This window comes from Phalacrocorax aristotelis, chromosome 21, assembly GCF_949628215.1.
Source record: "Phalacrocorax aristotelis chromosome 21, bGulAri2.1, whole genome shotgun sequence".
In the NCBI taxonomy this organism is placed as follows: domain Eukaryota; kingdom Metazoa; phylum Chordata; class Aves; order Suliformes; family Phalacrocoracidae; genus Phalacrocorax; species Phalacrocorax aristotelis.
In genome coordinates, this window is record NC_134296.1 from 3,354,813 (window position 1) to 3,380,739 (window position 25,927).

At 44.2% G+C, this 25,927-nt stretch overlaps 1 protein-coding gene across 3 annotated transcripts in view; it reads left to right on the plus strand.

Moving 5' to 3' along the window:
- SRPK1 (SRSF protein kinase 1) overlaps positions 1-25,927 on the plus strand; it is a 34,194-nt gene that overhangs the window by 1,584 nt on the left and 6,683 nt on the right. Inside the window, exons 1-12 of one of the 3 annotated variants that reach the window (XM_075115229.1) lie at positions 4,786-4,928; positions 5,039-5,099; positions 16,684-16,802; positions 18,560-18,668; positions 19,099-19,186; positions 19,390-19,477; positions 20,946-21,052; positions 21,728-21,893; positions 22,904-22,929; positions 23,376-23,589; positions 23,874-24,302; positions 25,528-25,628. In XM_075115229.1, the coding sequence (XP_074971330.1) occupies positions 4,835-4,928; positions 5,039-5,099; positions 16,684-16,802; positions 18,560-18,668; positions 19,099-19,186; positions 19,390-19,477; positions 20,946-21,052; positions 21,728-21,893; positions 22,904-22,929; positions 23,376-23,589; positions 23,874-24,302; positions 25,528-25,628 (1,602 nt within the window). In that variant the 5' untranslated portion in view covers positions 4,786-4,834. Of the gene's footprint in view, positions 1-4,785; positions 4,929-5,038; positions 5,100-13,230; positions 13,317-16,683; positions 16,803-18,559; positions 18,669-19,098; positions 19,187-19,389; positions 19,478-20,945; positions 21,053-21,727; positions 21,894-22,903; positions 22,930-23,375; positions 23,590-23,873; positions 24,303-25,527; positions 25,629-25,927 lie in introns of those variants that run through there. The other 2 variants (XM_075115228.1, XM_075115230.1) reach the window with 2 other exon arrangements.

Genomic DNA, 25,927 nt, shown 5'->3' on the forward strand with positions numbered 1-25,927 from the left:
AGTTCTTAGACAGCCTGACAAATGGTTACAGTAATTCTGTTGTTCTAAACAAAATGTAACATTTATGTTATTGCTTTCAAGCATTTTCAATTTCATTTTCGTATGCTACCCAGCAATGACAAGAGCAGAGAGATTTCAATGTATAAGATAATTCCTAGTTTTGTAGCTAATTCTAGCAAATTATTTGCTCTTGGTTATTGAAATTCTGTAGAAATTTAAATGTCCTAGCTTAGAACTTCTTATGTATTTATTGCGTGCTAATAAGTGAAATTAATCTGCCATGTTTCAACAGGTTACATGCAGGCAGTTTCATTATTTTCAGATATATTTCAAATGATATGAAGCTTCAAAGAAAACATTTTATTATTACTCTTCAACACTTTGCTGAAGCTGATGTTGTCTGCACTAATGTAACATGGTGTCCATCCATTATTTCTGCCTCAGTCCCCTTCTAATCCACCAGAACTAAATCCCAGTTAAAAAAAGAGTATTTTTTCATGTTTTTGTAGTCCTTTACTGAAACAGTGAAGAATGGAGGAACGTATTCACTTTGTTCTGAAGAGCCAGGAAAATTATAGACATAGATACAGTTAGCACTTGGGAAAAAATCAACTTGGTTATATTTTCTGTAGATCAGCCATGGAGTTTGAGGCAGTAATATCAGGGCAGAGGTGTGAGTTAGGATTCTGCTGGAAGCAGAAGCATGTAACTGTACCAGCAATAGACATGGCAAGGCTTCATGCCCTCCTCTGGTGGATTATCCCATGGCACAAACTGCCTAGTGTGAAGAGCTGCAGGTGTAAGTGGCCACCACCACGTATATACACCATTCAGACCCTATTTTAGGGCAAAACTTGGATTTGAATGATGGGTGCTTTGTGTCAGATCCCATGCTCTGGGCTAAATTTGTTAACATGTCAACAGCTCTAACTTTTGCTGCTGGGCGTTGTGTGGTTTCCGGATGTGCAGTAACAGCAGGATAGGTCCTCTGAACTCTGCTGCTCCTGGCTGCTAAATTTTAGCAATGATACAATGGCTAATAGGAATATTAATATTAAACTATCTGTAGTGTATTCCCGTGAGTTCTTCTAATCTTTTTTGTCATTTTTTCATTTAAATTCTTTTTGCTTCCAAGCAGTTTCTAGAGGGAAGCCACAGTATTGCATGTGTAAACTCCAATGGTAAAGGATTTTAGTGAACATGACTGTGTAGAGTTGCTTACTGTGGAGGAAACTGAGTCTTGGAACCCTCATACCTTTTGGATTGAAAGACAGGAAAAACTGAAAGCTGAAATGGTGTTGAGTAATTCTCAAACCACATACGCTTCCCTACATTGTTTTGGACAGTGGCTTCATGCCAAGCTCCTCTCAGCTCTCTTCAAAACAGAGTAATACAAAACCCATGAAAAGCCCTAATTTCCAGATTCTGCTGGCCCTCCTTCGGCAGCCTTGATTTAAGACGAAATGGCATTCCTAGCTGTTGGCACCATCGAAAGTCTCCATTGCAAACTTAAGAGATTTTTTTTTTCTGGCTTGTTCCGCAAAGTTCTGAATCTTTCCTTCCTACCCCCATGACTCTGCAGAGTTGAACACCAGGAGACAACTCAGACGTCAGTACATTAGCGTTCAAATTATGGGTATTCATGTTGCAAAACAAATATCTTGCTGAGAGGAAGTCCAGACAATCCTGATCGCTTTCCCTTGTAGCTATGCAGTGCCATAACTCAGCTCCCGCATATGTACACAAGGCTTCTGGGTTTAGCCAAGCACAAATCCCAGGACACGGGCCGTGAAGTGACAAAGCACGTACTTTATGGCCAAGGACTCCACCTATACCTCTAAAAAGCCACAGAAGTCAGAGTTCAAAGGCCTGTGTGTAATCGTGTGCTTGTAGGCAGCTTGACGTTCTCACCTGACCTAGTTGCAACAACTAGAGTTGTTTTGTGCACACAGCAACTTTTTAACATCCTTCCCAGCTAGTGCGATGCCGTGATGTCCTCCTAGCAGGGCATGCTGCAGTAACCCAGGCAGCTCTCCCACTGCACCGAGTTGGAGGATACAGATCCCCCGACATGCACGTTATCATTGCAGACGGTGCAAAGTGTATATAACCGTGCCCAACCCTGTTGTCGTTTTATTAGCATGTTATTGTGGTGCATAAGTGGCTGCAGAAGACATAAAGGAGGAACCTTGGGAGTCATGCAGAGCGTGGCAGAAGCATTTCTTGGGGCAATGCGCCACGGTGTGTCACACTGCGCAGGAAGCTATGAGGAAGGACCAGATAAACCAGTTACGTATGAGCGTAGTTCGGGGGCATTTATTCTGCTTTAAAAATTAGTGCCAGGCTGGTTGTGGAAAGATGAGTGTGTCTTGGCTTAGGCCTGGCTCAGCAGCCCTTTGAGCATGCTACCCCAGCCTGCATTTTTCTATCCCAAATTAGAAGAGTCTGAGAAGAAACTCGGCAGGAGCGAAGATGGTCAGTAATATCTTGCTTCTGTAGGAGATCTCTGCGTGAGGCTCCTCATTCAGACCGTGGTGGCAGCTACTGTTCAAGGGACTGTGATACCTCTCTGCACGCTTGCTTCGCTGTGTGGCTTTCCAAATCGGGCCGTGCGCCGTCTTTGATGTCCTCACATGGAGAAACCTGGCCTAGGCCAGCGGAAGTATGAAACAGAGTGGTAGTCATGGCACGTGTGAGCACACACCTTGCTAGAGCCAACTGCACAAGTTGTTTGTTACAAGCGCGGGATGGCACATAGGCTGCCTATAAATTGAGATTATAATAGGTTCTGCGGTCTGTTTACATTGTGACTTCTTTGAGGTAGGAAGTTGCTGTGCGATAGAGGCAGGGGCGACTCCATCGTGCTTGAGGGCTTTCAGCTCAACGTCACCTTGAATGCAGTGGTTGTGCAAAGGCTGAATTTTCATAGAATCATAGAATCACAGAATGGTTTGGGTTGGAAGGGTCCTTTAGAGGCCATCAAGTCCAGCGCCCCTGCAGTGAGCAGGGACATCTTCAACTAGATCAGGTTGCTCAGAGCCCCGTCCAGCCTGGCCTTGAATGTCTCTAGGGATGAGGCCTCCACAACCTCTCTGGGCAGCCTGTTCCAGGGTTTCACCACCCTCATTGTAAAAAATTTCTTCCTTATATCCAGTCTAAATCTCTCCTCCTTTAGTTTAAAACCATCACCCCTTGTCCTGTCACAGCAGCCCTTGCTAAAGAGGTCACCCCCATCCTTCCTATAGTCTCCTTTAAGCACTGGGAGGCCGCAATGAGGTGTCCCCGCAGCCTTCTCTTCCTCAGGCTGAACAACCCCAGCTCTCCCAGCCCGGCCTCGCAGCAGGGGGGCTCCAGCCCTCGGAGCATTTCTGTGCCCCCTCTGGCCCCGCTCCAACAGCCCCATCTCTGTCCCACGCTGAGGAGCCCCGAGCTGGAGGCGGCGCTGCGGGGGGGTCTCACAGAGCAGGGCAGAGGGGCAGGACCCCCTCCCTCGCCCTGCTGCCCGCGCTGCCGGGGATGCAGCCCAGGGCACGGCCGGCTTCTGGGCTGCAACAGCACATTGTTGGCTCCTGTCCAGCTTTTCATCCCCCAGCACCCCCAAGTCTTCCTCCGCAGGGCTGCTCCCCATCCCTCCATCCCCCAGTCTGGGTTGGTAGCGGCGGTGGCCCCAGCCCAGGTGCAGGACCAGGACCTTGGACTTGCACAATTTGCCCCTCTCTGTTGCATTATCATCACGAAAATTTGTGCTGCAGTTTCTCACTTGCAGCTCTTTGCAGGAGGACAGATGTGCTATAAACACCTCGCGTTTGTGATAACAGGGCGACAGCCACCAGTTACAAAAAGGATTTTCACAGACAGAAACCTGCCTTTCCATGACAATATTTACAGTGTGATGCCCAGGGGCCCTGCTCCCGGGCACGCTTTGAATTGCCGTGTCCTAGAGATCACAAGCTGAGCAGATACGGCTCACGCTCCGGTCGCAGCTGACGGCCGCGACTCCCTCTGCCGGCATCCCCGGTGGAAACCCGACAGAACATATAATGTGCTTGTAACAGAGCTGCGAGACGTTTTTAGGAGTAAAATAGCGTTACGCAAAACGGCAGATGGGAACAGAACCTGCGGAAGTTCTAAGGTGGATCTAGAACCGCCTTAAAACCCTTCAGTGCTTACAGGGGAATGCCTGAACGGCCCAGGAGCCGAAAAGTTGCATTTTTAAAATGGTAATTATTAAATAAGCTAATATGAAGACTCTCAGGTTACAGCGAGGGGCCTCTCGCTCGGCCCAGCGCAGCCGCCTGGCACATCCGTGCAAGGCGCAGCCTCACGCGTCGCGGCGGGCGGGTGAAGGGGGGAAAGGCCGGCGCCCACCGAGGCGCCCCCTCCGCCCGAGCCGCCGACGGGGCGCGACCGGCGCCTTTGCGGGCCACGTAACTCGTGGCGTAAAAAATCCCTCGGGAGCGTGCGTCCGCCGTGACGTGTGACATCACACGTGCGGTTCTAGCTCGGCGCTCTTACTCTCCCTGGCGGGGCCGGGGAACGGGCGAAGCACGGTGTCTGCCCGAACGGCCGTCCCACGCGCGGCGCTAACGTCACAGCCGCGGGCGCTGCCGTCATAACCGCGGCGCTCCACTTGAGGACGCCGGGGCCGCGCCTGCGCAAAACCCCCGCCATGCCGCTGCCGGAGGCGCGGCGGGGGCGCGGGGAGCACCGCCCCCCGCTGGGTGGGCAGGGGTGGGGCTGGGGCGAAGGGGGCGGTGCTTCTCCCCGCAGCCCGAGCTCCAGCGAGGGCAGGACGGAAGCCGCGGGGTGGCGCGCGAGGGTGCGCGGGCTGCGCATGCTCCGGCCCGGCGTGGCGCAGGGGGCGGGCGCAGCGCGCATGCGCGCGGGGCTCCCGGGGCGCCCGGCTCTGGCGGCCATGGAGCGGAAAGGTGAGCGCCGTGCGGCCTCCCCCCCCCCCCCCCCCCCCCAACCTTCCCCGGGCCGCCCCCCCCGCCCCGGCCCGCCGCCCCTCACGCCTCTCCCCCTCTCTCCCCCTCAGTGCTGGCTCTGCAGGCCCGAAAGAAGCGGACCAAAGCCAAGAAGGACAAGGCCCAGAGGAAGTAAGTACGGCCCCCGGCTCCCCTCAGGCGGCAGCTCCCGCCGCCGGGCCCCGGCACTGCCTCCCGCCGGCACCGCCGCCTCTTTGTTACCCGCCGGGAAGGGGCTGCCGAGCCCTGCGGGCACTCGGGCTCTCCTGGGGCGGAGGAGCCTGCAAACCCTTCAGGCTAGACGGGTTTTTAACGCGAGTTTAATTGAAGGCACGTTTGGCGGCGTAGGCTGGTGGCCCGGGGCGGCGGGTTCCGTCGGGGCTGGTTTTTCTCAGGATTTCACGGTTTCTCGCCGTGGTTTCTTTGGCGGGCTGCGGACGGGGGAGCGGAGCTGCCTCGGTGTGTGAGGAGGCTCTCCGTGCCGTGCCCCTGGCCCGAAGCGGGAGGATGGAGCTGCAGCCGTGCTTCCCCGCTTCACGCCGTGCTCTGTCCTTGCAGGCTCCTTCCCTGGGCCCCGGCTGTGCCCGCTGGGCCATCCAACCTCCCCTCCCCTCTCTGGAGCCTCCAGAGCTGCCTTTAGGAGCCAGCCTCTCTTGACTCTCATCCCCCGGCCCCCACTTTTTTTTTTTAATTTTAATTTTGCCATTAAAACGCTGTGATGTGTTGTTTACTTCTTCCTCTAACTTTGATGCTCTCATGTGGCTTCTCTCCTACCACAGGAATTTCACAAGTCTTTATATGTGGTGAACTTTTGGATGCAGATATTAAAAAAATGAAAGGATCTCAAGTAAATACTAAACAATGGCTCCCACCAGACTGCGTTAAGTACTACATTCAGGGCTGCTCGTGTATTCCTTTCTTGTGAAAGGTGGTGTAAATCCTAGAGCTCTGTGCTCAGTAAAACACTGCTTATTTCTGTAAAATCCCTGGTACCTCAGGAGGTTTTGTACTCGCTGGTGTTTAGGAACCAAAGGTATTCAGTAACTAAGGCTTTGGGGTGGGAGTTGGAGGGGTTTTTCTTTAGGCCTAGAGTAGTGCTTTCTTAGTCACTTCCTCAGACAAATCACAGGGCTTTTAAAAAATATTCTGGTTGTTTCCAGCAAAGATTCAGTTGTTTTGAGATGGGGCTTCTGAGAGGTGAAGAGCATTAACTAAACTCCTTGGGAGATGCGCATTATGTTTCCATGCTATTTTGTACATATTTCTGATATTTGTTGGAGATAGTGTTAGGGCAATTTTTGAAGGGCTCTCCTCTTTCTGCAGTGTTATCTGCATCCTAATTTCTGAATGAATAATCCATTGTTTAATTCTATATGAGTTACTCTTTTTTTTTCCTTGTCCAGCTGCAGACAAACAATACTGACTCTGCCAATAGAGTCCACAGTTGCAGTTGGAAAGACTGACTTTTGTGTAAATTCTGAGGTTGCTGAATGGTAACTTTCAGTGCTGGCATGTTTGTTGTGGGTTTTTTTTTTTAAAGCCTTTTTAACCATGTAGCCAGAACAGGCTAACTACACTGCTGTTCCGCTCTTGGTTTTGCCACTAACATGGATTTGAGTGGAGAACCATACTACTTGTAAAATGCAGTGTTGCTCTTCTTAAACTACATGCTTCAGCTCTGTTTTCTGCTATCAAAGGTTTATTAGATCCTGCCTCAGAAATTAAAGACATTTGCATGTACTTTATGCTTTACATTGTACAACAAAAAGAACCCAGTGTCAGCCTCTAACTTTAGGTACAGTTCCGTGACATTTATGCTATTTAAATACAAAGCTGCTCTAGTTAAATCTTCTAAAATAAGCTTAACTGGGTTGTTGTAAGACTTTTTCCATGAAATCTAAACTTGAAACCACATGGAATGTCCTTTTAACATCTAATGTTCCATGGTAGTTTGTTAGATCACACACATGTAACTTTTGCTATATGAAGGTAAGTGAAAAGCATGAAGCAATGGATTTTAAAAGGTTACATAAGTATTAGGAATTATCTTATTATAGGTAAGTATAAAAATGCAGAGAATGTTCTGAAGGGATTTAAAGCAATTCAAAATATCTTTCACTTTAGAGATTAACTACACCTGCTTTAAGTTTCCTTGTCAACCCAACTTGGCTAAAAACAGAAAAAAACTCCACTTGGAAAGGTTGAAATAATAAAAATGGACTGTGTATAGTCCAAAACTGGAAAGTTACTGCTGTTTTCATCATTTGGTAGTTAAAATTGCTGCTCTTTAAGTTCAGACAAGACCAGCTTAAGCTGGTTATTTACAGAAAACCCTTGTAAATACTATTTATGGTTCCATGTATGAGATTTTTTTTTTTAATGGGAAAATCAACCCAGTTCTTAATTTTCTGCAAATTCAGGATCTTCCTATTTCTTCTCATCCATCCCGTCTTAAAAGTGTTATTTGATACCAGTGAAGGAGTGAGTGCATTTATCCTAACACACTCTTCTGCAGAAAGAGAGCAGGGAGAGTTTCTTGGTAATAGGAAGATGAGATACCTGTGTCTTCCCACTCAAGTAAAACTACCCCAAATCTTCTGATTATCTGGAGGAATCATTAAATGAGCTGTCTCAGATCTTTGCTTAGGAAGCTTCTACTTGCCTACCCTGCTTGTCGGTCTTGCATCCGCCATTGTGGGGTTGGAAGAATATTGTGGCTGTGTACTTTTGCCTGGCTCATATTTCCCTGAGAATTGAGGAGGAGGAAGGTCGGAGAGTGACCGCTGAATGCCGTGGAGGAACAAAAAACAAGCCAAGATACAGGGAGATCCTGAGTTCTAATGTTGACTATCATTGGGTTGCTCTGTGGCCTTGAGTGAAGCATTGATTTTGGTTTCTGCTTATCTCTGTCTTTTGCATCAAAAAGGCAATGAATTAGAATTAACATTGCTTTAATCTAAATTGTTTTTAGAAAATGAGAGGCAAGCTTCTCCTTGGCCTTTTCCTTAATATTAAGACTATGTCAGGAAATACGCACGTCAAAGCCTTAGTTGCTAATAAAGCACAGGGAGTTTGGTACGTAGGCTACTGCAGTGTGTCTTGCTGCCAAAAAACAGCTTTGCTGAAAGCTATCTGGGAAATATGTGATGTATTAATTTTATCATTTCACGAGGTGTGAACATCTTGGGCACTAACAGTCAGTTGATTCCCAAAGGCCCTCAAAAAAGCCTGTCTTCAAAAAAGGAGCTTGTAGGCTTACAAGCATTTTTTCTTACTAAAACTTTAGTAACTCAGACTGTAAACTCTTCAGGCAGCTGTATCTGGCGAGGTGCATTCAGGCAGTTATTTTTGCCCAGTTGTCAAAAACACAGGAGACTTTTTGCAGTTCTTTGAAGTGGTTACTAATGTCTTTGGAGTTCGGCATTGGTAGACAGATGTGTTGGGTGTAATATTTGCACTGGTCCGTAGGAAGGTGGGGGAGCTGCACAGTGCTTTCCTGGGAACAGTTCTTTTGCTAGTTTTCCTCCTATGACTTCTAGGGAACTGAAAACAGAATTCCTGTGTTCTGGTGTTCCGTGAGCCCTGTTGGATGGGGATGCCCGGGAACTCGGCAGGAGGACGGAGCCATGGGCGTCCCAACAGTTCAGCCTTTCACCCACCACGAGGTGGCTGCTTCTTGCTTTGCAGGTCCTGTAGCGCAGACCAGGCCATGTGTACTTGTAATGCCTCCGTGAGGTGAGGTAGTGCAGCCTAACACAAGATTACAAGCTTGATTTCTGAAGGCTCCACGTGTTGTTTGGAGGGGGTTGTTGCTTTGAGTTAGCTCTAGTGCGGACAAAACACCCATTCCTGGCTAAAATGATGCTGGAACATGCCATCTGTGTGGTTTCATTTTGAAGAGATTAATTTCCTGTGCTGTGAGACTGTTGCACTATGCGAAGCGAAGCCTGATATGTGAGGAAGATCTGGTATTTACCTCAAAACTGTGCTTCTGTTTGAAAATACAGGCTTTTATTTTGAACTAAAATACAAATATAGATGTACTTTACCAGTAACTCTGGTAATTTGTAATGGAATCAGGCACTTGTGACTGTTAGACCATAATTGCCGGTAAAGTACTGTGGCATTTTTCTGTCTACGCTGTGTGTTGACAACCCTTAGAAGCTCAAACTGTTCCCTTTGTCCTAGGAAAAAATTACTCTCTAGGTTACTACTGAGATTAAGACCCAGAGTTTAAAAACTAGGCTAAAAAACCCATCCAGATTTGAAGCAATTAGAGAAACAGACCAGAAGCTGAACAAATAGTTCTGTATTATAGCTTATTTTCTCTGAAATGAAGAAAATAAGCCTATTTCTGGAACTGGGCTACAGGTCTGTATGGTGTGTAGATGATGGGTATTTCACTGGCAGGCCCAGGTGATAATACTGCTTCATCAAGTCCGGTGCCTTGCTTCAGCAGTGTCTCTTATGTGTCAGGAAAGGGTGGCCTACTCATGCACAAACCCAGCAGTTCTGCATAAGGGGTGTTGAACCGATTGTGCCTCAAAGCGGAACATTTTGTTTCTTTAAGCATGAATAACTACAAAGGCAGCGGCAGCCGTGCAATTACAGTATGTGGCTTGTTCTGAAAAATGTGCGTGATCTAAAGTACTTTCTTCTAATTCTGCGTGCCCTGGTGAATTTGTTTAATCCTTTCTTGTAGGCTCTACTAAGTGGGAGATATTTTCAGTAGTTCCTTTGGCTCCCTCTTCTCCTTGAGTGAGGGAGCGGCAGAGCTGAGTTGGTACGGTACCGCTGTCTTGCTTCCTCTCCCTCTTCCCAAATGCATGCAATATTCGGTATTTTCAAGAAGCCTGTTAACAGTTACCTGTAATTTTCTGGCCAGACTCTTGACATGTGGTGAAGCCTCACGACTTTATTCCTTCTCAATAGAATTGCTATGAAGAGAGACGAGGAAGTTGGTAGTTTTTCCACCTAGGCAGTCTGGGGAGCAGAAAGTTCCTAGGGGAGCCTGATACTTTCCAGTTTGTTATTGCACATCTGGCTTGTATCGATTCCCTGCTGTCTTTGAGGAGTTCTGACAGCCCTCTCAGGTTCTTCAACTTCCTTATTCAAAACTTTGCCTGGGGTCACGATCTTGGATTATGTTTTCCTCACTTGTCTTTCATGATTAACACCAGGGCTACATCTTTCCCAAGTGTTTTGAACATACGTTTAAGGTAGTCAGGATGCATCGCCCACAGGATTTTTTCATTCAAATACAGAAGTGATTATCAGACAGGACACGACTGAAGATCTGCTGGTTTCCATGGAAGTCGCTTGGTTTGCAATAGCTGGAATAGCAGACGGTTCTACAAACAGCTCGTTAAGTGCTTGTGTGGGTGAGTGGATTTGGGGAGCAAGAAACTTGATTGCCTCTGTTATTTGCGCCTTAGTACTGTTCTCATGTGGCATTTATGATCACTTATCTTCAAACTGAACTCCCACAGATCCACTAAACAAAAGTGTGTCTTGGTGCCTCTGAGCGCCCTTCTTAAAAAACTAAATGTTGAACCATCTCCAGACCTCCTAAGTTCTCAAAAGTGGTGTTCTGGTAGCCCTGGGACAGCTGCCCTCCAGCAGCAAGTGTTGCGGATCTGCCCTACTGGCAGAAAATACCAGCTCTTTATTCAGGAAAAATAGGGATGCAGGAGAGAATTGCAATAATCACAAAATAATGTGGATTATAGACTAGTAAGTCCCCCACAATCTATGATTTATAATTCCCCCAAATACTTCTAGATTACTTGAGCAGAAAGGTAAAGTGCATACAAGCAGGAAAACACACACTTTTATAATTTCAGACCAGAAGTCATACTGAAGGTTGGGGTCTAAACATTTAGAGTGTGTATCGAACGCTGGATTTGCAGCAGATCTGCATGTAAGCGTGTCGGAGGCTGGCACCAGGAGCAGTCATTCTGACTAGATGTGCCTTAACATGATCTTGAAATTGCAGGCGCGCTGAGGACTAGTAATGAGATGCAGTCTGGCAAGCGTACTTCCCTTAAAGAGACATGGTCTTGATGCACGGCTGTGAAAATGGGAGAGACACTTTTAAATCCTGGGTTTTCACCATGCCATATGGAGCTTTTTTTCTCTCTCTCTCCTCTTCCCCAAATGAAAACAAGGAATCCTTAACAGCACTTGCAGCGAGATCTCGTGGCGGTGGGTGTACAGCCTTGGAAATGGTTGGCTGGATAGTTGAGGTGGAAAGCAGCGCTTCCTGCGGCAAGAGTCCTGGAGTGGGTTATAGTACTCTTATCTGCATCTCCTACAGCATGAGCTGGCTTCGTCATTAGTCTTGTGTTCAGTGAATTGAAATCTGTCTGGGGATGTTTCATGTGTGTAATTTGAGCTCACAAATAAGGAATGACAGTGTTTATAAAGATTGTGCTGCAGGCGGCTTAAAAATCATTTAGGAAAGCAGTTGTCTTTGGCTGCCTGCAGGCTGGCGTCATCCTGCAAATATCAAGGGAATGGGAAGCTGAGGTGAAGAGGAGTAAGGAGAGTATCTTTTTTGTTGGTCTGTGTATAAGGATAATAGGTGTGACAAAAGTGTTTTGAATTAAATATATGCTGCCTTCCTTGCTTGTAGGTGGAAGGGCTCTGCTTTTCTGTCTGTTCAAAGCAGGTAGGTAGGTAGCACGGGCAGTATTTCTGCAGTTTGGGGGACAAGGAAAAAAATACTTATTTCCTGTACAAAATAGTTTTGAAGAAGCTGCTGTTAATGCTCTTAAATATAGAACCACCAAACACCTCTCTCCCAAACATTTTGTCATGTAAGTTATTGGGGTGAAGAAAACAAGTTCTGAGTTTTGACGGTGAAGTTGCACATGGAGACTTGGCTGATGGCTTGACCTGTCATCTGTAGAGAGCAGCGAAGGAGCCCGTGCTGGGGCTGCTCTGCAGCACAAAGAACACTGCTTTTTCACTGTACTGTCTGTACTAACAGGCATGACTGTGGTCTCCCATCTTCTCATCTTCCTGATGCTGTTGGATCTACCTCAGTTCAAATCTGTAAGAACACACGTTGTGTGATTGAGGCTGCTTAATTGGTGTTTTACCTTATTTTTTGTGTGTGGACCAGATAAGCAATTCTATGGGAGACTGGCAAGAGACTATAAAAGTGGCTTTGAACACCACCTGTAAGGAACCAGATGAGTGACTGAAATCTTAGTTCCTGCAAATAACTGTTACCATCCCTGCTATGCACTGCAGAGGTGAGCAGAGTTGTGTGGTGATATAGTCGCTGAACGTGGAGCAAAATCTTGTCTATGGTGGAAAATTTTGCATGTTGTTAGCACCTCCCCTAATATGAAGAGGTTTGGCAACCCTAAACTGATAAAAGGGCGTTCAAACTTCAGTGAGCTTTTAGGGTGAAAATGTTTTAGATACACAGATTAATCCAATTCTTCTTTAAACCTCTTGGTTTAAAACTGCAGAGCCAGCTTCAGAGCGTGCTTCACTCCATAGCAGAGAAAAATCTCTAAATTATTACTTGCTATGTCACATTGTTGCTGACTTGTTTCCCCTACCACTTACATAAACCAGCAGGATAAACAGGCACAGGAAATGGCTGGTAATTCTTCTGTGTCATGGGAGGACGATGTTAAGTGCCTGCTGCTGTGAAAAATACTCAGTTCACCTTTTTAAAGAAGATTTGACTCCTTTTGCTTTTTTGTTACTTTTAAGCATAAAGGATAAGTTTTTCTTGTAACTCTGGATGGGGAGGTTTGGAATTGCTTCAGAAAATTCATTTTTACTTTGAACGCCCTTTCTCTCCTGTGTGATTATGCTGGCATTTCTGTATCAAAAGGATTGGTCTGTCGGCAATTACCATGATCGTTGTCTTCATCCCAGCTTTGAATCCAGTGGACTATTGAATAGGCAAATAAAACCGGCTTGTTCAGGAAGAAGAAGCTAGGTATCTGACTGAATTTCTAATTTCATTAGAGGGAAGACTGAGACATGTAAACATCAAGAGAATGCGATGAATCTAGTTATGCTCAACCCCTAACATGACTGAATTTGCAGGAGGATCATCTGAGAGCAGCCCCCAGCCTTGCTGCAAGGCCCTTTACCTGCAATGCAGTGCTGTGCATCTGCAGCTAGGTGGTGGAGGCAAATCCCTCTTCTCCCTCACTCTTGCACAAAGCTTTGCTGCGTTCGAGAAGAACCAGCCCCTCTGCCTGCCGTTGATGTCCCCCTGCTTCCCAAACAGTGTGGCATCTGATTTTTAATGGCTCTTTCGAAAACTATTGGCCTGCCTTCAGGAATATCTTTATCAATGGGAGGCCGTGCTTCGTGCAGGTAGGTTACCCTCTTAGATTTTTTTTTTTTGTCTCGTGAATTTGCAGTTCTTCAGGCGTTCCCCAGAGAATAAGGACTTTTGGGAGGGTCTCTATATGTGGATTCACATGGATTCTGTAAGAGATATAGCATTTTGCATTCACGTTGCTGTTCCACATTGTTTTCCTTAAGTAAAATACTGCTTTGTAGTTGTAGTGAGACCCTGCAAGTCCAGTTAATTCTGATGATTAATTAGCACATTATGGGAGCAAAAGTAAAAGGTGATCAGGGTGTTCTTGGGTAGAACAGAGGTGGCTATATAAAAAAAAAAGTACCCTAGAACACTTGATTTTTAATGTGCAAACCATTAACTTTTTTATAGGCTCTTTATGTATTTTATCTGCATTTTGCAATATTGCTGACCTCTGTTTCAGCTGTCATCTCTTAAATACCGAGTATGGATTTTTCTGTTGTCTTTAGCAGCCTTGTGTGCCTTTGAGTCCTGTCTGCATGAGCAAAGCAGACAGATGAGGGTGGTTGTTTTGTGTATCAGCTTTTCTTTGGTATTAATACATATTCTGCATTCATTAAGTCTCCCTTAATTCGTGTCTGCAGCTGACATGGTCACTTTGGGGGAAGAAGGTGGTGGGATGTAATGACATCGAGTGAATTTTCACAGAAAGGCGAAGGAATGAGATGTGTTTTGGAGGTGATTTGATAAAGGAAGTGGCACTGTAGAAACGTATGTGACCTGAATACGGCTGGTTGTCATATTAGTTGGTATAATAGATTATAATATAGAAGTGAAATGCTTTTGGATCCCCAGGACAGACTCGGATGCAGACTACAGGGTGTGTCGTGTACGAGGCTGTCAGCAGCATGATTCGTCAGCCCCTCTTAGGAGGGGGGCAGAAAGCTTCCAGGAGAATGGGGTTTAGTGCTTCCAGTAACTTCTTCCTTGAGGCATGAAATTACTATTATTGAAAAGCATTGGGTCTGCAGAATGGCATGATGTTTCTGTCTGCATCAGTGGTTCTTGAGATGAATTTTCTTTTGAATCCGTTCTAATGCCCTACATCTTGCAGTTAGAAAAGTGAAAATCTTGAAACAGTGTTGGGGAGGATTACTCCTTATGCCATGGGTGTGGCTACTGGCCTTAAATTCTGCTTTCTGTCTGATTCTGTGTTCTGGTTCTCTTTACCCTGTCTATAGGATTTGTTACAAACGAGCACCCTGTCTCCCCTTCAACCATTCTGTCCATGGCCCTTTTTGCCTTTGCCACCCGCTCTTAATTTGGGGATAGTCTATGACTCTATTTGTAGCTTGGTTGCCCCCAAAGGAATGCAGCAGTTTTAAAGTAGCTTTTTGATGTCCAAGACTTGCCCCCACCCCCAGTTTCATTCTTCCTACCTCGACTTGTAATTCTGTGGCTCTCAGGGAGGGAAAGTCTAAATACTAAATATCTTGGGGCTGGATCAAGCTACAGGGCTGTTAATAAATGTCTCATTAGCCTGGTAACAGTGGAATGAACTGCCTGGCAGTCTGGTTTTCTGGTTGGGGACCACTCATCTGTGTTGCTTATTTGTTCCTGAATTAAAAAATCAGGAGGACTTGCTTGCTCTGACAACAGACTGAAAGTAAATGTTGGGTGGTTTGGTCATGTCCGGGATGACCTTTGTGGCTTGTCTTTGCTTTAAGGAACTTCAATTCCAGATTGTCAACAGCGGAACGCGTGATTTCTTCCTTTTTTTATGCTCCATAGATATTTAGGATGGCCATAGTTTTAATGTGTAGTATTTAATGTCTGAAGTCTCAGCAGAGCACGTGTGTAGTAGGTAAATGCTGAACTGTATAACTGCTCAAAATTGAACTATGAAATTTGTCCCATGGATTACATAATAGAATGCACAGGACTCCGGCTCAGTTACAAGCAATAAAAACTGCCTCCGAAAGCCCACGTGCATTAGCATATCCGCTGGCATAACCAGTGGCTGTATTGGCAGTTACTTCTTTGAGCAAAATGAGTTGAATTTGAAGGGTGGTGGAAGGCATCAGTTATATCTGCTGCTTCGCTGGAACAATAGTTTCAATACAAGGAACTTCCTCTAAGTCACACTGACAGGGAAGCTCATTGTAAAGAATGTTATCTCATGCTTGTACGTCATCGCTGTAAAGAAATCTGTTGCCCACCTCCTTGGACAGCTCCAGCATTTTTTAATATCTCATACTTTTAAGAAAAGGAAGCTTAATGCTGATATCCTGTAGTACTTTGCGACTAAATCTTGCCAATGCAAATGGGCTGTAGGCATTGTTTTCCGTATAAATGCTTGCTTTGTACAAAAGGATGTTGAAGATTAAACTTTGTAGACATTCAACCGTTCCCGGTAACACTTTGTAAAGTAAATGACTTTACCTGGTTTAGTATTACCATTTCATGAGCTGTTTGGCTGTAAGCAGTGTGCTGCTGTGAAGGAGCTGGGGCACAGGGCAGATAGCAATATGTTTTAGCTCAGAGAACTCGAACGCAGCTTAAAAGCGTGACAGCAATGAGGTGGCCTTTGCCAACATGATCTTCACAAGCAGGAACCTAGAGTAACACATTTGGTGAAAAGTTAAACACACAAAATTTATGTTTTTAACTGGGGGGGGAAGCCTACCTCAGTGCCTGATTTCAATCCCTCTGTAATCACAAGCTCTCGGAAGGGTTTACAGAACATCTGCTCTGTGTACTCCCACTCTCCTCAGTTCAGACAACTGTAACAAACTTTAGACATTCAGTGACGAGACAAACTGCAAACACAACCTACCACATGAGAACAGGAACAATCAAGGGCAATATTAGGGATTTTGGAGTTCTAAAGTATTAGAAGCAGAAGGATTGTTAAATGTTTGTTTGATCTCGAAGGTGAAAGGGACAAAGGGCACAAGTTCTAAAATACTGCTTTAACTTTCTTCTAAAGGAGCAAGAGTTAATTGATATGTCTTTAAAATAATATTAATCAACATTTAGATCTTCAGGCTTTATATGAGGTAGCATCTTAAAATATTGGCTTTTGAAAAGTCCTCACTGAATGAAAGGCTGAGAAGGGGTTCGAAGAGGCTAACGTTTTGGTGGGATAAATAAGCTTTTAACTCAGTCTTGTCTGGCCTTCTCTTTGTTCCATTACCAAAGCGAATCTAGGGCATTAAGTTGTATTTCTCACTAGCATACGAAAAATTTTCTGTCTACCTTGATACTAGCTTAGGAGTAAAAACATTTGAATGTGAAGCTAGTTCTTCTGAAGGCTGACTATTGCATCTCCTCCATTATCAGCAATCCCTCATGTGAAATGAAAGCTACTGGGCTGAAGAGTAACGTGTGTGAGACATGCAGTGTGTTCTCTTTCAGACCCGACACTCAGCATCGGGGCCCTGCTGCTCATTCAGAGAATGATCTTCCCGAGCCAGAGGAAGAAATCCTGGGATCAGATGATGATGAACAAGAGGATCCAAATGACTACTGTAAAGGTGAGAGCTTGCCTGTTTAAGGTGCAGGAGCTCCAACGTAATCAAGAAATCCCCTTGATTTCCCATGTACTATAGATAAGAGACTCCCTCTTACTTTGCATTTTGAAGCTGCATGATGATAATAAAATTTTTCAAGCTAACCTGAAATGGAGAAACTGTTCTCCAAGGTCCCCTCTGTTATCAGTCAAAATTTGAGTGGGAGAGTTGTTTTGAATGCATGTGGTTAAAGCTGTTAGATTTTCCTCTGTGCCAGAGGGCTTTCAAAATTAGTACAAGCAAGTAGACATTAGATTTCTTTTTTGTTTTCATCAGAAAAAGGACATTTTCAAATCCTTCAAATTCTTCACTGTTTTCTTTTGAAGATCATAGTCTTAGTATCCATTCTTCAGATAACTTTGTGTCTGCAAATATAGTCTACTCAGAGAAACAGGGGAAGAAAGAAACTAAATACAGAGCAAGTGGAAATACCACAGTATATAATTCAGTATCAAAAGGGTCAGGTTGTTTTTTAACATAGCAAATACTTTAAAAAAGACAGAATGCTGATCATACAAATTCAGCCAATCAATTAGTTGAAGCTTGAATGTGTGCCCCACCTCCAAGCGCTTTGTAAGACTACTTCTGGGATACTATTTATTGTATATATTGAATGAGACAGAGGGAGAAGCGTGTAACAAATGCCATGTATGTGTGTATAAAAAATGCAAAGTAGAAATAGCACAGGGAACTTGAATTGCAATGTTTCTTACACTTCAGTACTTCAAAGCATTTACGTTACTTTTAGCATGCTACCCAAGTATTTGTGGGATTTTGTTTAAAGCAAGTGGGAAGAAGAAAGCCATTGTGTGAATTAGCAGTCAGTGCAGCTGTCACTGTTGGAACTGAAATCTTTAAGTGAAGAAAAGGGACTTCTGCTGCTTGAGCTAATTAAGTAATGGATAGCAAGTCTATGTCTTGTTTGTGAACCAGTCAATCAAGAGAGATGAGCCTTCCTGGCAAAACATACATTTCATGGGTGGTATTCGCTGACCACAGCTGAAGAGTAAGCGCCTGGAATCTAGGGTGAAATTCCAGGTTCTGGCAAAAATGTATGCCTTAACAATTACAGATTCTTCTCTTCATTCTGTTTTCTGCCAGTTCCCTGGTGTCTTTGGCTTTTCACTTCGCTTCCATCATGGGACCCTCCTGCATACTCAGCAGCTGAGAGATACTATGGGTATGGGGAGGAGACTTCCCTGTTTTCAGGGTGATGTTAGATGGCAAAGTGCCCTTCAGTCAGGGAAGCAGTTGCAAGGGAAACTCCGCTGGGATCTTGGGTGCAGTACTCTGTGACGTTGTGGGGATAGAGCATGCAGAAGCAATGCTTATTATTTAGCTCTAGGATTCTGTTGCTGAGCATCATAAGCTGTGTTTTCCGAAGGTGCTCAGCCTAGCAGGCTTCAGATGCTTTCACTGAGAAAATCTGTGATGCTGCAGTGATGGCCTACAATGAAAAGGAGGACAAGTCAGTCATTCTAGTTCAATTATATTAAAAGGATACTTTTCAATCAGCTAGAGGGCTGTTCACAGCTCTTCCTCTAACGTACCGTTTATTTGTTCTAGCAAGATCCAATTAGAGGAACATTTGCATTTGTTTATATGATTAAAATTCAAACACATCAAACAAGTCTGCCTCAAGTTGTGACGCTTGTTCCACATACCTGCCCTTCAGCACTTGCGTGATCTCTTGATATATCAATTTCCCACTGCTTTTCTAGGTGGTTACCACCTTGTGAAAATAGGAGATCTCTTTAACGGACGATACCATGTGATTCGGAAGCTTGGATGGGGCCACTTCTCCACCGTGTGGCTAGCTTGGGATATCCAGTAAGTCCTTCTGTTCCTAGCTAGTGTTTCTGGTGCGAATGTACAGCATTGCACAAGCATGATCAGAAAGCAGCTTTTTACTTTTAGATAAAAACACAAAACCAAGCTGTCCACATCCTAACACAGAGGTTTGTTTTGATGTTGTGCATGCACGTGTGTGGGAGGGAGTTACCAGGGCAGACCATACCTGTGGAAGAGTGCTCTTGTGTTCGGCAGTCTGACCTATTATTTCATTTTATGAGAAATGACTAACACGGATGTTTTGTAAAGAAACCCAAAGACAATCTTCATGAGTACTTAGTCCTTATTTTTCCATGATGCCTTAAATACATAGCTCTCTTATGTGCAAAAGAATTAGGATAGTCTTGGAGAGTAAGTTCTTTTTGTATGAGTGTTAACAGGCTCCAATTTACTTACCTTGTGTGCATAGAGGGAGGAGATTTGTGGCTATGAAGGTGGTGAAGAGTGCAGAGCACTATACAGAAACAGCACTGGATGAAATCAAATTGCTAAAATCGGTGAGTGCCTGAGAGACGGGCTCAATTTTTTTTTTTAATTCATTTTGGGGAGTTGACATTAGTTACGTGCTTGATGTTTCTGGATCATCTAGCTGCAATGAATTTGGATAGGAACCTAACAGTGAGTAGATCTGACTTAAGAATATATTCTTGCCTAGTAATTATCTCAAGGAACACAAAACTAATCCTTCTCTTCTCTTCAGGTTCGCAACAGTGATCCAAATGATCCAAGTAAAGAGAGAGTTGTTCAGTTATTAGATGACTTCAAGATTTCAGGAGTTAATGGTTCTCGTATCCTTTTGCAGATTAAAAGCAAAGAATTGCATAAAAACGGGAGTTTGCTGGGTAGCTGTCATGTGGGGCTTGGTGAGCGATGCCCAGGCATCCTTTTCTCTGCCCAAGGAAACGTGCTGTAGAATCATCTGCCTCAAAACTGCCTGCTAAGCTCAGATCCAGAATGATCATTCAGCCTGACGTAATATGTGCGAATGTTGGAGATGGCACTGCTTAGTCATGCTTTTAACATGAGAGATGGGGTGGCTGCATCTGATTTGTGAATCCGGGCTGAATGCCTTAGTGTCCGAGGTACCTCTGTGGTAAGAGAACCTGTCTATATCAACCCCTCAATTTTGCAGGCAGCCTGGTAATAACCCGTTATTTAGGTAAAGGAGTACAAAATCATAACACCAGTAATTAAAAATAGTAAACACACAAGTCTATAACTTGACAATAATGTCATTTTCTTGTTACGGAAGCATCTTACCTTGGACTCCATCAACGTTGTTACGGTATTTAAAGTGTATTGCTTTGAAAATCCCCTGTAGATCTGTGAACAGCCTTCTAACAGGCAGTGATTTCTGGCAAGTCCTAATAATGCGCCCTTAAAATTCAAAAGCTGGACTTTTGTGCATGTTTCTGCTTTGCAGTACCTTGAATTTTATTTCAGTGAGGATTACTAGGCTGCTTAAGAGAATTGAGCTGTAGGTTATAAATGTTCTAACTCTTTTAGAAAACAGTAGCCCCATAATGTATTTCCTTTAACTTTTTTCTGGTACCTAGCACTGAGTAAATGTTGACTTGATCTTGTATTTCTTTCACTCTTGTGGAACACATGCAGGCTTTCTGCCAGTGTAGAAGAAAAGCAGCCTAATAAACTACTGGAAGTTTGGCTTCTAAAGCAAAAGGCACAATACTGAGTATGTGTCTAGAGTGACTGTAGTTGTTGAGGTCTTATAGACAAAAAGCAGATAATGTAAATATTGTTGAAGCCCAGGCTTGTCAAAGGTTTGTTTTGCTGGTGAAGAGGCAAGGGAGGGCGGAGAAAGTAACTTAATTGCTGTGAAGATAACTTATGAAATGGAAATTTTAATATCTGTTCAGGTAAAGCTGGTACAGGGAGATCTGGCACCGAGTTTTGCCTGGGGCAAGAGCCCAGGCTGTTCCAAAGTGTACATTGTTGGCTTGAAGCTGTCTCAATAATAGCAGGGAACACTAATACCCACTTGCTTGTGTATTGGTGGCTGGCTTCCACCCAAAGCAGGAGATTGCTACTGCTGCATTAGGACCATTGTCCTAACCAACTCCATCCCTCCGTATTTTAGGTGCTGTTAAGGAAGGCAGCTTCTCTAATCTGTGTCAGAAGGATGAGGTTACTTTAATATAAAACACTTAACTGGTATGGATTTCTTTTGATCTCAGTCCTGGGAATCTGGGACTCCTTGGATCAGGATGTCCATCTCTTTCCTTGACTGAGTTCCAGACATCTGTATGGTGTTTGAAGTTCTAGGGCATCATCTCCTGAAGTGGATCATCAAGTCAAATTATCAGGGGCTTCCACTCCCTTGTGTCAAAAAGATCATCAAACAGGTAAGTTCCAGTTCTGACTGCACTGTACCCCTCAACCCAGTGAGAACTCTTTCACTAACCTTTCTCAGAGCCAAGACAACAAAGGTTAAAAGTCAGCGGTCTATCTCTGATGCAACAAAATCATTCTTGGCTTAATGTTTCCCTTCTCTACTGCAAAAGCCTTCTGCTACAGATATTTATTTTCTGACCTTAAACCGTGATGGGAGGCTTTTTAACCTCTTCTTACCCTGGTTATTCCTCATAAGTGCAAGTATTTTTTTAAAACTCTGTCACAGTAAGCACAGTGCTTAATGATGGGAAGAGCAAGAGAAACCTGTTCCTCCTACTGGATGGCTGCCTAAGAAGAAAATCTTTCTACATGTGAAGGTGGAGGGGAGCAGGAAAACATGATTTTATTATAGGGAATTAAGATAAGATTTTCAACTGTGGCAAGTTAAATTATAAGGGTAAAGAGACAGTATTTTAAATTTGTAGCTATAAACTGTATGCGAATCTGTATTTTCTCTAACTGAGCAGTAACCACTGATCATGTTAGCTCTAATCTGGAGCATTCTCAAACACAGAAGTCCTTCAGGTTCATTGGTCATCCTGGGCCATTTTGCATTTTCACTTCCCTCTCAATTTGCTCACTCTTTGCTTTTTCTAATAATCTATTTCCTTCTCTCCTGTCTGCAGGTTCTTCAGGGTCTGGATTACTTGCACACAAAATGTCGAATCATTCATACAGATATTAAACCTGAGAACATTCTTCTGTGCGTCAATGACCAGTATATCCGCAGGCTGGCTGCAGAAGCAACGGAATGGCAGAGATCTGGGGCTCCCCCCCCGTCTGGCTCTGCAGGTGCTTTTTTTCCTGAGAATTGGTGCTATTTCCCCCCCCCACACCCAAATCATAACTGATCTCACTATGGAAAACTTCCTAATTGAGCACAGTGGAACAAGAATGCAAGTAACCTCTGAAAAGCCAACTGTAAATTGTGAAGTGAATCATGAGTTGTAAACTCAAAGATGATCGGGAAGGCAGTCGTTTGTGTAAGAACAGAGGGAGGATACATGCGTGCTGGCACCTGCTTTTAACACGGCTAATCTGGCACGGGTAAAGCAGGGAGGGCAGTCTTGTATAGCACACCCTGCCTAAACGCTAATGCACTGGAAACAGTGCTGGAGCGAAAATGTGGTGAGGTACTTCTCACATTTTCTTCAAAAGTTTACTTCCATTCATTGCATGGCGCTGGAAATGCATTTCATGAAGGTCTCAACAAGAAGATTTAAGTCTGAAAAACCTGGAACAGAAAGAGCTTCCTTGACATGCTGACACGCCTAAAAATGTTGGAACGAATTTTGTCTTGTTCCTCGTTCCTCATGTTCCTCCTCAGAATATCCATCTGTACCAGTGTGTAGTTTTCAAGAACTACTGCAGTGTGTATGGGAAGGCTCTGTCAGTCATAATCTTACAACACCAACGTTCAGCTGAGCCCATCATAGCATAGCTTAGCTCAGGGAAGCTCCCTTAACTTTGGTATTCTAATAGTTTCGTTTGCATTGTCTTTTCAGTAAGATACATAATATATGCAGTAAATGAAGCTGCATGACAGGAAGTTTAAATCTTTGATATCAGTCAAGCAACTGTGCTATCTGGAATTTTAATTATGCATTTACTCATTTATTGTTTTTTCTTTTTTTTATTCTTGCTGTACTTCTGTAGAGAATGAGCTTTCAAAATAACATTTGTTGATATCTTTAAAAAGTTTTTACCAAATCACAGAGGCAAAAGCTTACCTTAAGATAAGAATGCAGTTGCAGCTTTTGGCTATAAACATGCTAATTTCCTGATCTTCCTTTCCCTTTCAGTGAGCACTGCACCACAGCCAAAACCAGTAAGTATCCATCTACTTACAGTATCTACTGCATTGTTACATAATGCAGTCAGCATTAAGGGAAAGCAACCTTATATCAGAAGGAAAAGTGCATCGTGTTCAGAGCTGTCTTGGAGATGAAAGTCGTATTAGCTCATATATCACCAGAACGGCTGAGGTTTTGGTGACCTCAAGGTCTGTTGTGAAGGTGACTGTTCTCTGTGGAGTCTGAGATCCCTCATTTGGAGAATACTGTAGGTTTCTCAGGTCAGGACAGAAATGCACTGACAAGAGCCGTAGACAACTGCTCCAAAAACCTTAATATCTGCTTTTCATCTGGGAGAAAAGCTGTCTTGGGAGTTTTCATCCCAGACTGCTTCCTCAGCTCTAAAATAAATTAAAATTTGATGTGTTTTAGCTTTATTGGAATATGAAATGCTAAGTCCAATTTCTCTGCTTCTGTGTAGGCTGACAAAATGTCAAAGAACAAAAAAAAGAAGTTGAAAAAGAAGCAGAAACGGCAGGCTGAGTTGTTAGAGAAGCGAATGCAAGAGATAGAGGAAATGGAGAAGGAAGCAAGCCCTGGGCAGACTCAGCCTGAAGAGGATGAAGAAGCCCAGAGCCCTCTGGAAATGCTCATAAAAGTTAGTCCACCAGAGGAAAATGTCAACAAAAAGACAGGTATGGACCTAAAGTATTGCTGAAGTAGCACAGTGTTGTCTCTTCACTCATGCTGGCATGAGTAGAGTGAGCACCTTTAGTAGAGGTGGCCGTTGTCACTTCACCCGCTTGCATTGCGTTATACCCATCTGGAGAGGTTGGGAAATCTGTTACAAATTGAATTACCGAATTATTGTGTTCAGTTACATTTTGAGAACTACCTACCTCTGAGGGCTTCCAGAACAAGCTTCTGCTATTGCTTTGTTTAGACATACCGTGCTATCTTCTCTTTTCCACTCTTCCAGCTGAAGTTGTTGTACAAGAGCAATCTATTCTCATGGAAAGCAATGTGGAAAAATGCGTAACGGAAATTAATTGCAATGGAGTGGTACAAATGACGGACTTCCCAGACTCCAGCAATGAAGGGTCTGTGCGACTTGAGGATGACCTTCATAATGCCAATGACTGTGGCAATCACCCTCACACGCAGAAGGAGGAGAACTTCCATAGTTGTAATTACAGTCAGCGTAACGGTGACTCGGAGAACAGGCCTCAAGAAGCAATGTCGGACTCGTTCGTGCCCTTAGTTTCAGAAGATTCCATGGTGTGCCAGCCCCCATCCAGCAAAGAGCGATCATTTAATGAGCAGGAGATTAACCATTTGCAAGAAAGCATCCGGACAGAGATACCTTCAGAGGACGAGAATGAGAATAATAGCCCGTCAGACAACAAAGGTATAAGAGGATCCCTGTGAGAAAGGGCTCCTTTCTCCTTGATGTGGGACAGTTGTGTTACAGCACTTCATCAGAGTATTAATAGAAACCTCCATTTTGTAGGCTGAAGTGATCAGAACCACCTGTTTGACTTTTCCTGCCAGGATTAATTAACCTGACAGTCCTACTCTGAGACATCCGCTGTTGGTAGCTTCCAATTGTAATCATACCCTAATTTTGACTATTGAATGCATAAGTGTTGCCACTGTTCAAAAAGTACCCATACGTTTGTTTTTCAGTATAGGACCTTCCCCTCCTTTGTATCAGGTGTTGCTTATGTGATATTCATTAATATTTAGAAATACAAGTCTACAGAGTGTCACTGGCTGTTAAATTATGGGATAAGTACTGTTCAGTGTGTTCTGATAGTTCTGTTTTTAACTTGGAACAAAGGTAACTCCTCTCAGTTACTTGAGATGAGTAAATGCTTTCCCAGAACTGGAAATGCAGCCTGACTGAAACAAAGTTTATACAGCGTAGGGGAAAAAGCCTCTTTAATGCTTTTGTTTAAATATTGTTTGTTTCAGGGGTAAAAGACTAAGTCTTGTAGGTTTAGGACAACATAAGACACACAGTAGCGTACAGCAGTTTAAACTGCTGAAAGTTGAACTGCATTTAGTTGGATGTCCCTGCTAGACTACTAGGTGTATTTTGCTTCTCTCCCAAATTGCTTTACAGCTACAGCTGGATGTAATTCAGTGACATAGTATTTTTGCTCTCCACTGTGTCACTGAGGTTTGCCCAATATATACTTTAGCTCTTGTAACCGTCTGTGTTGTAGCAGTGAGTGAGGGTGTGTCAAAAAGATGCTATAGTATGTGGACTCTCCTTCAAAGATTCAGGAAGACATAAGGGTTGAGAGGCTTGCTTTGTTTCTGGCAATGCCCTTATTTAAAAAGCCTGTCTAGATATAGACAGACTTTTTAAGGCTCTACAAGAATGCCGGGGAACAGTCACTGCTGCATATGCTTACCCACCCTGCTTTGAAACACGGGTCGGTCTTAATGGTGGTAGCTCTGTTGCTCGTAGTGCAGACGGATGCTAATTTTTTTACCTAGGCTTTGGGGAGGGAAACGTTCTGATCCATAAGCAAAACCCTTCCTGGGGAGAGGGCTGTAGGATTTGGGTGACAGATGGTGACACTGTCCATGTAGCTTTAATCAGCTGTTGTACGTGTTGCCTCTAGGAAAATCAACTGCTGGGAATTTCCTTCTTAATCCTCTTGAGCCCAAGAATGCAGATAAGCTCAAAGTGAAGATAGCTGACCTAGGAAATGCCTGCTGGGTGGTAAGTTTACAATCTTCACATTGACTGTTTAAACCTGCTAATTCATTCACAGTATGCCAAGATGGCAAAGAATCTGTAAAATAGATTCTGTCTTAGACCTGCTTGTGAAAGTGGTGACAGTCTGAAACTATGGGGGGGGGGGGGGGGAAGGGGAGGGGAGCAGGGGCACAAAGAAAGAAATGGTCCTCTAACATAGGACTTAGTCTGTGTTTTGGGTGCCTCGCTGGTCATTACATTACTTCTAAGAGGCCTGTGAACAGTGTCACATATATTGTGTAGAAATCTGCATACGTGAAACT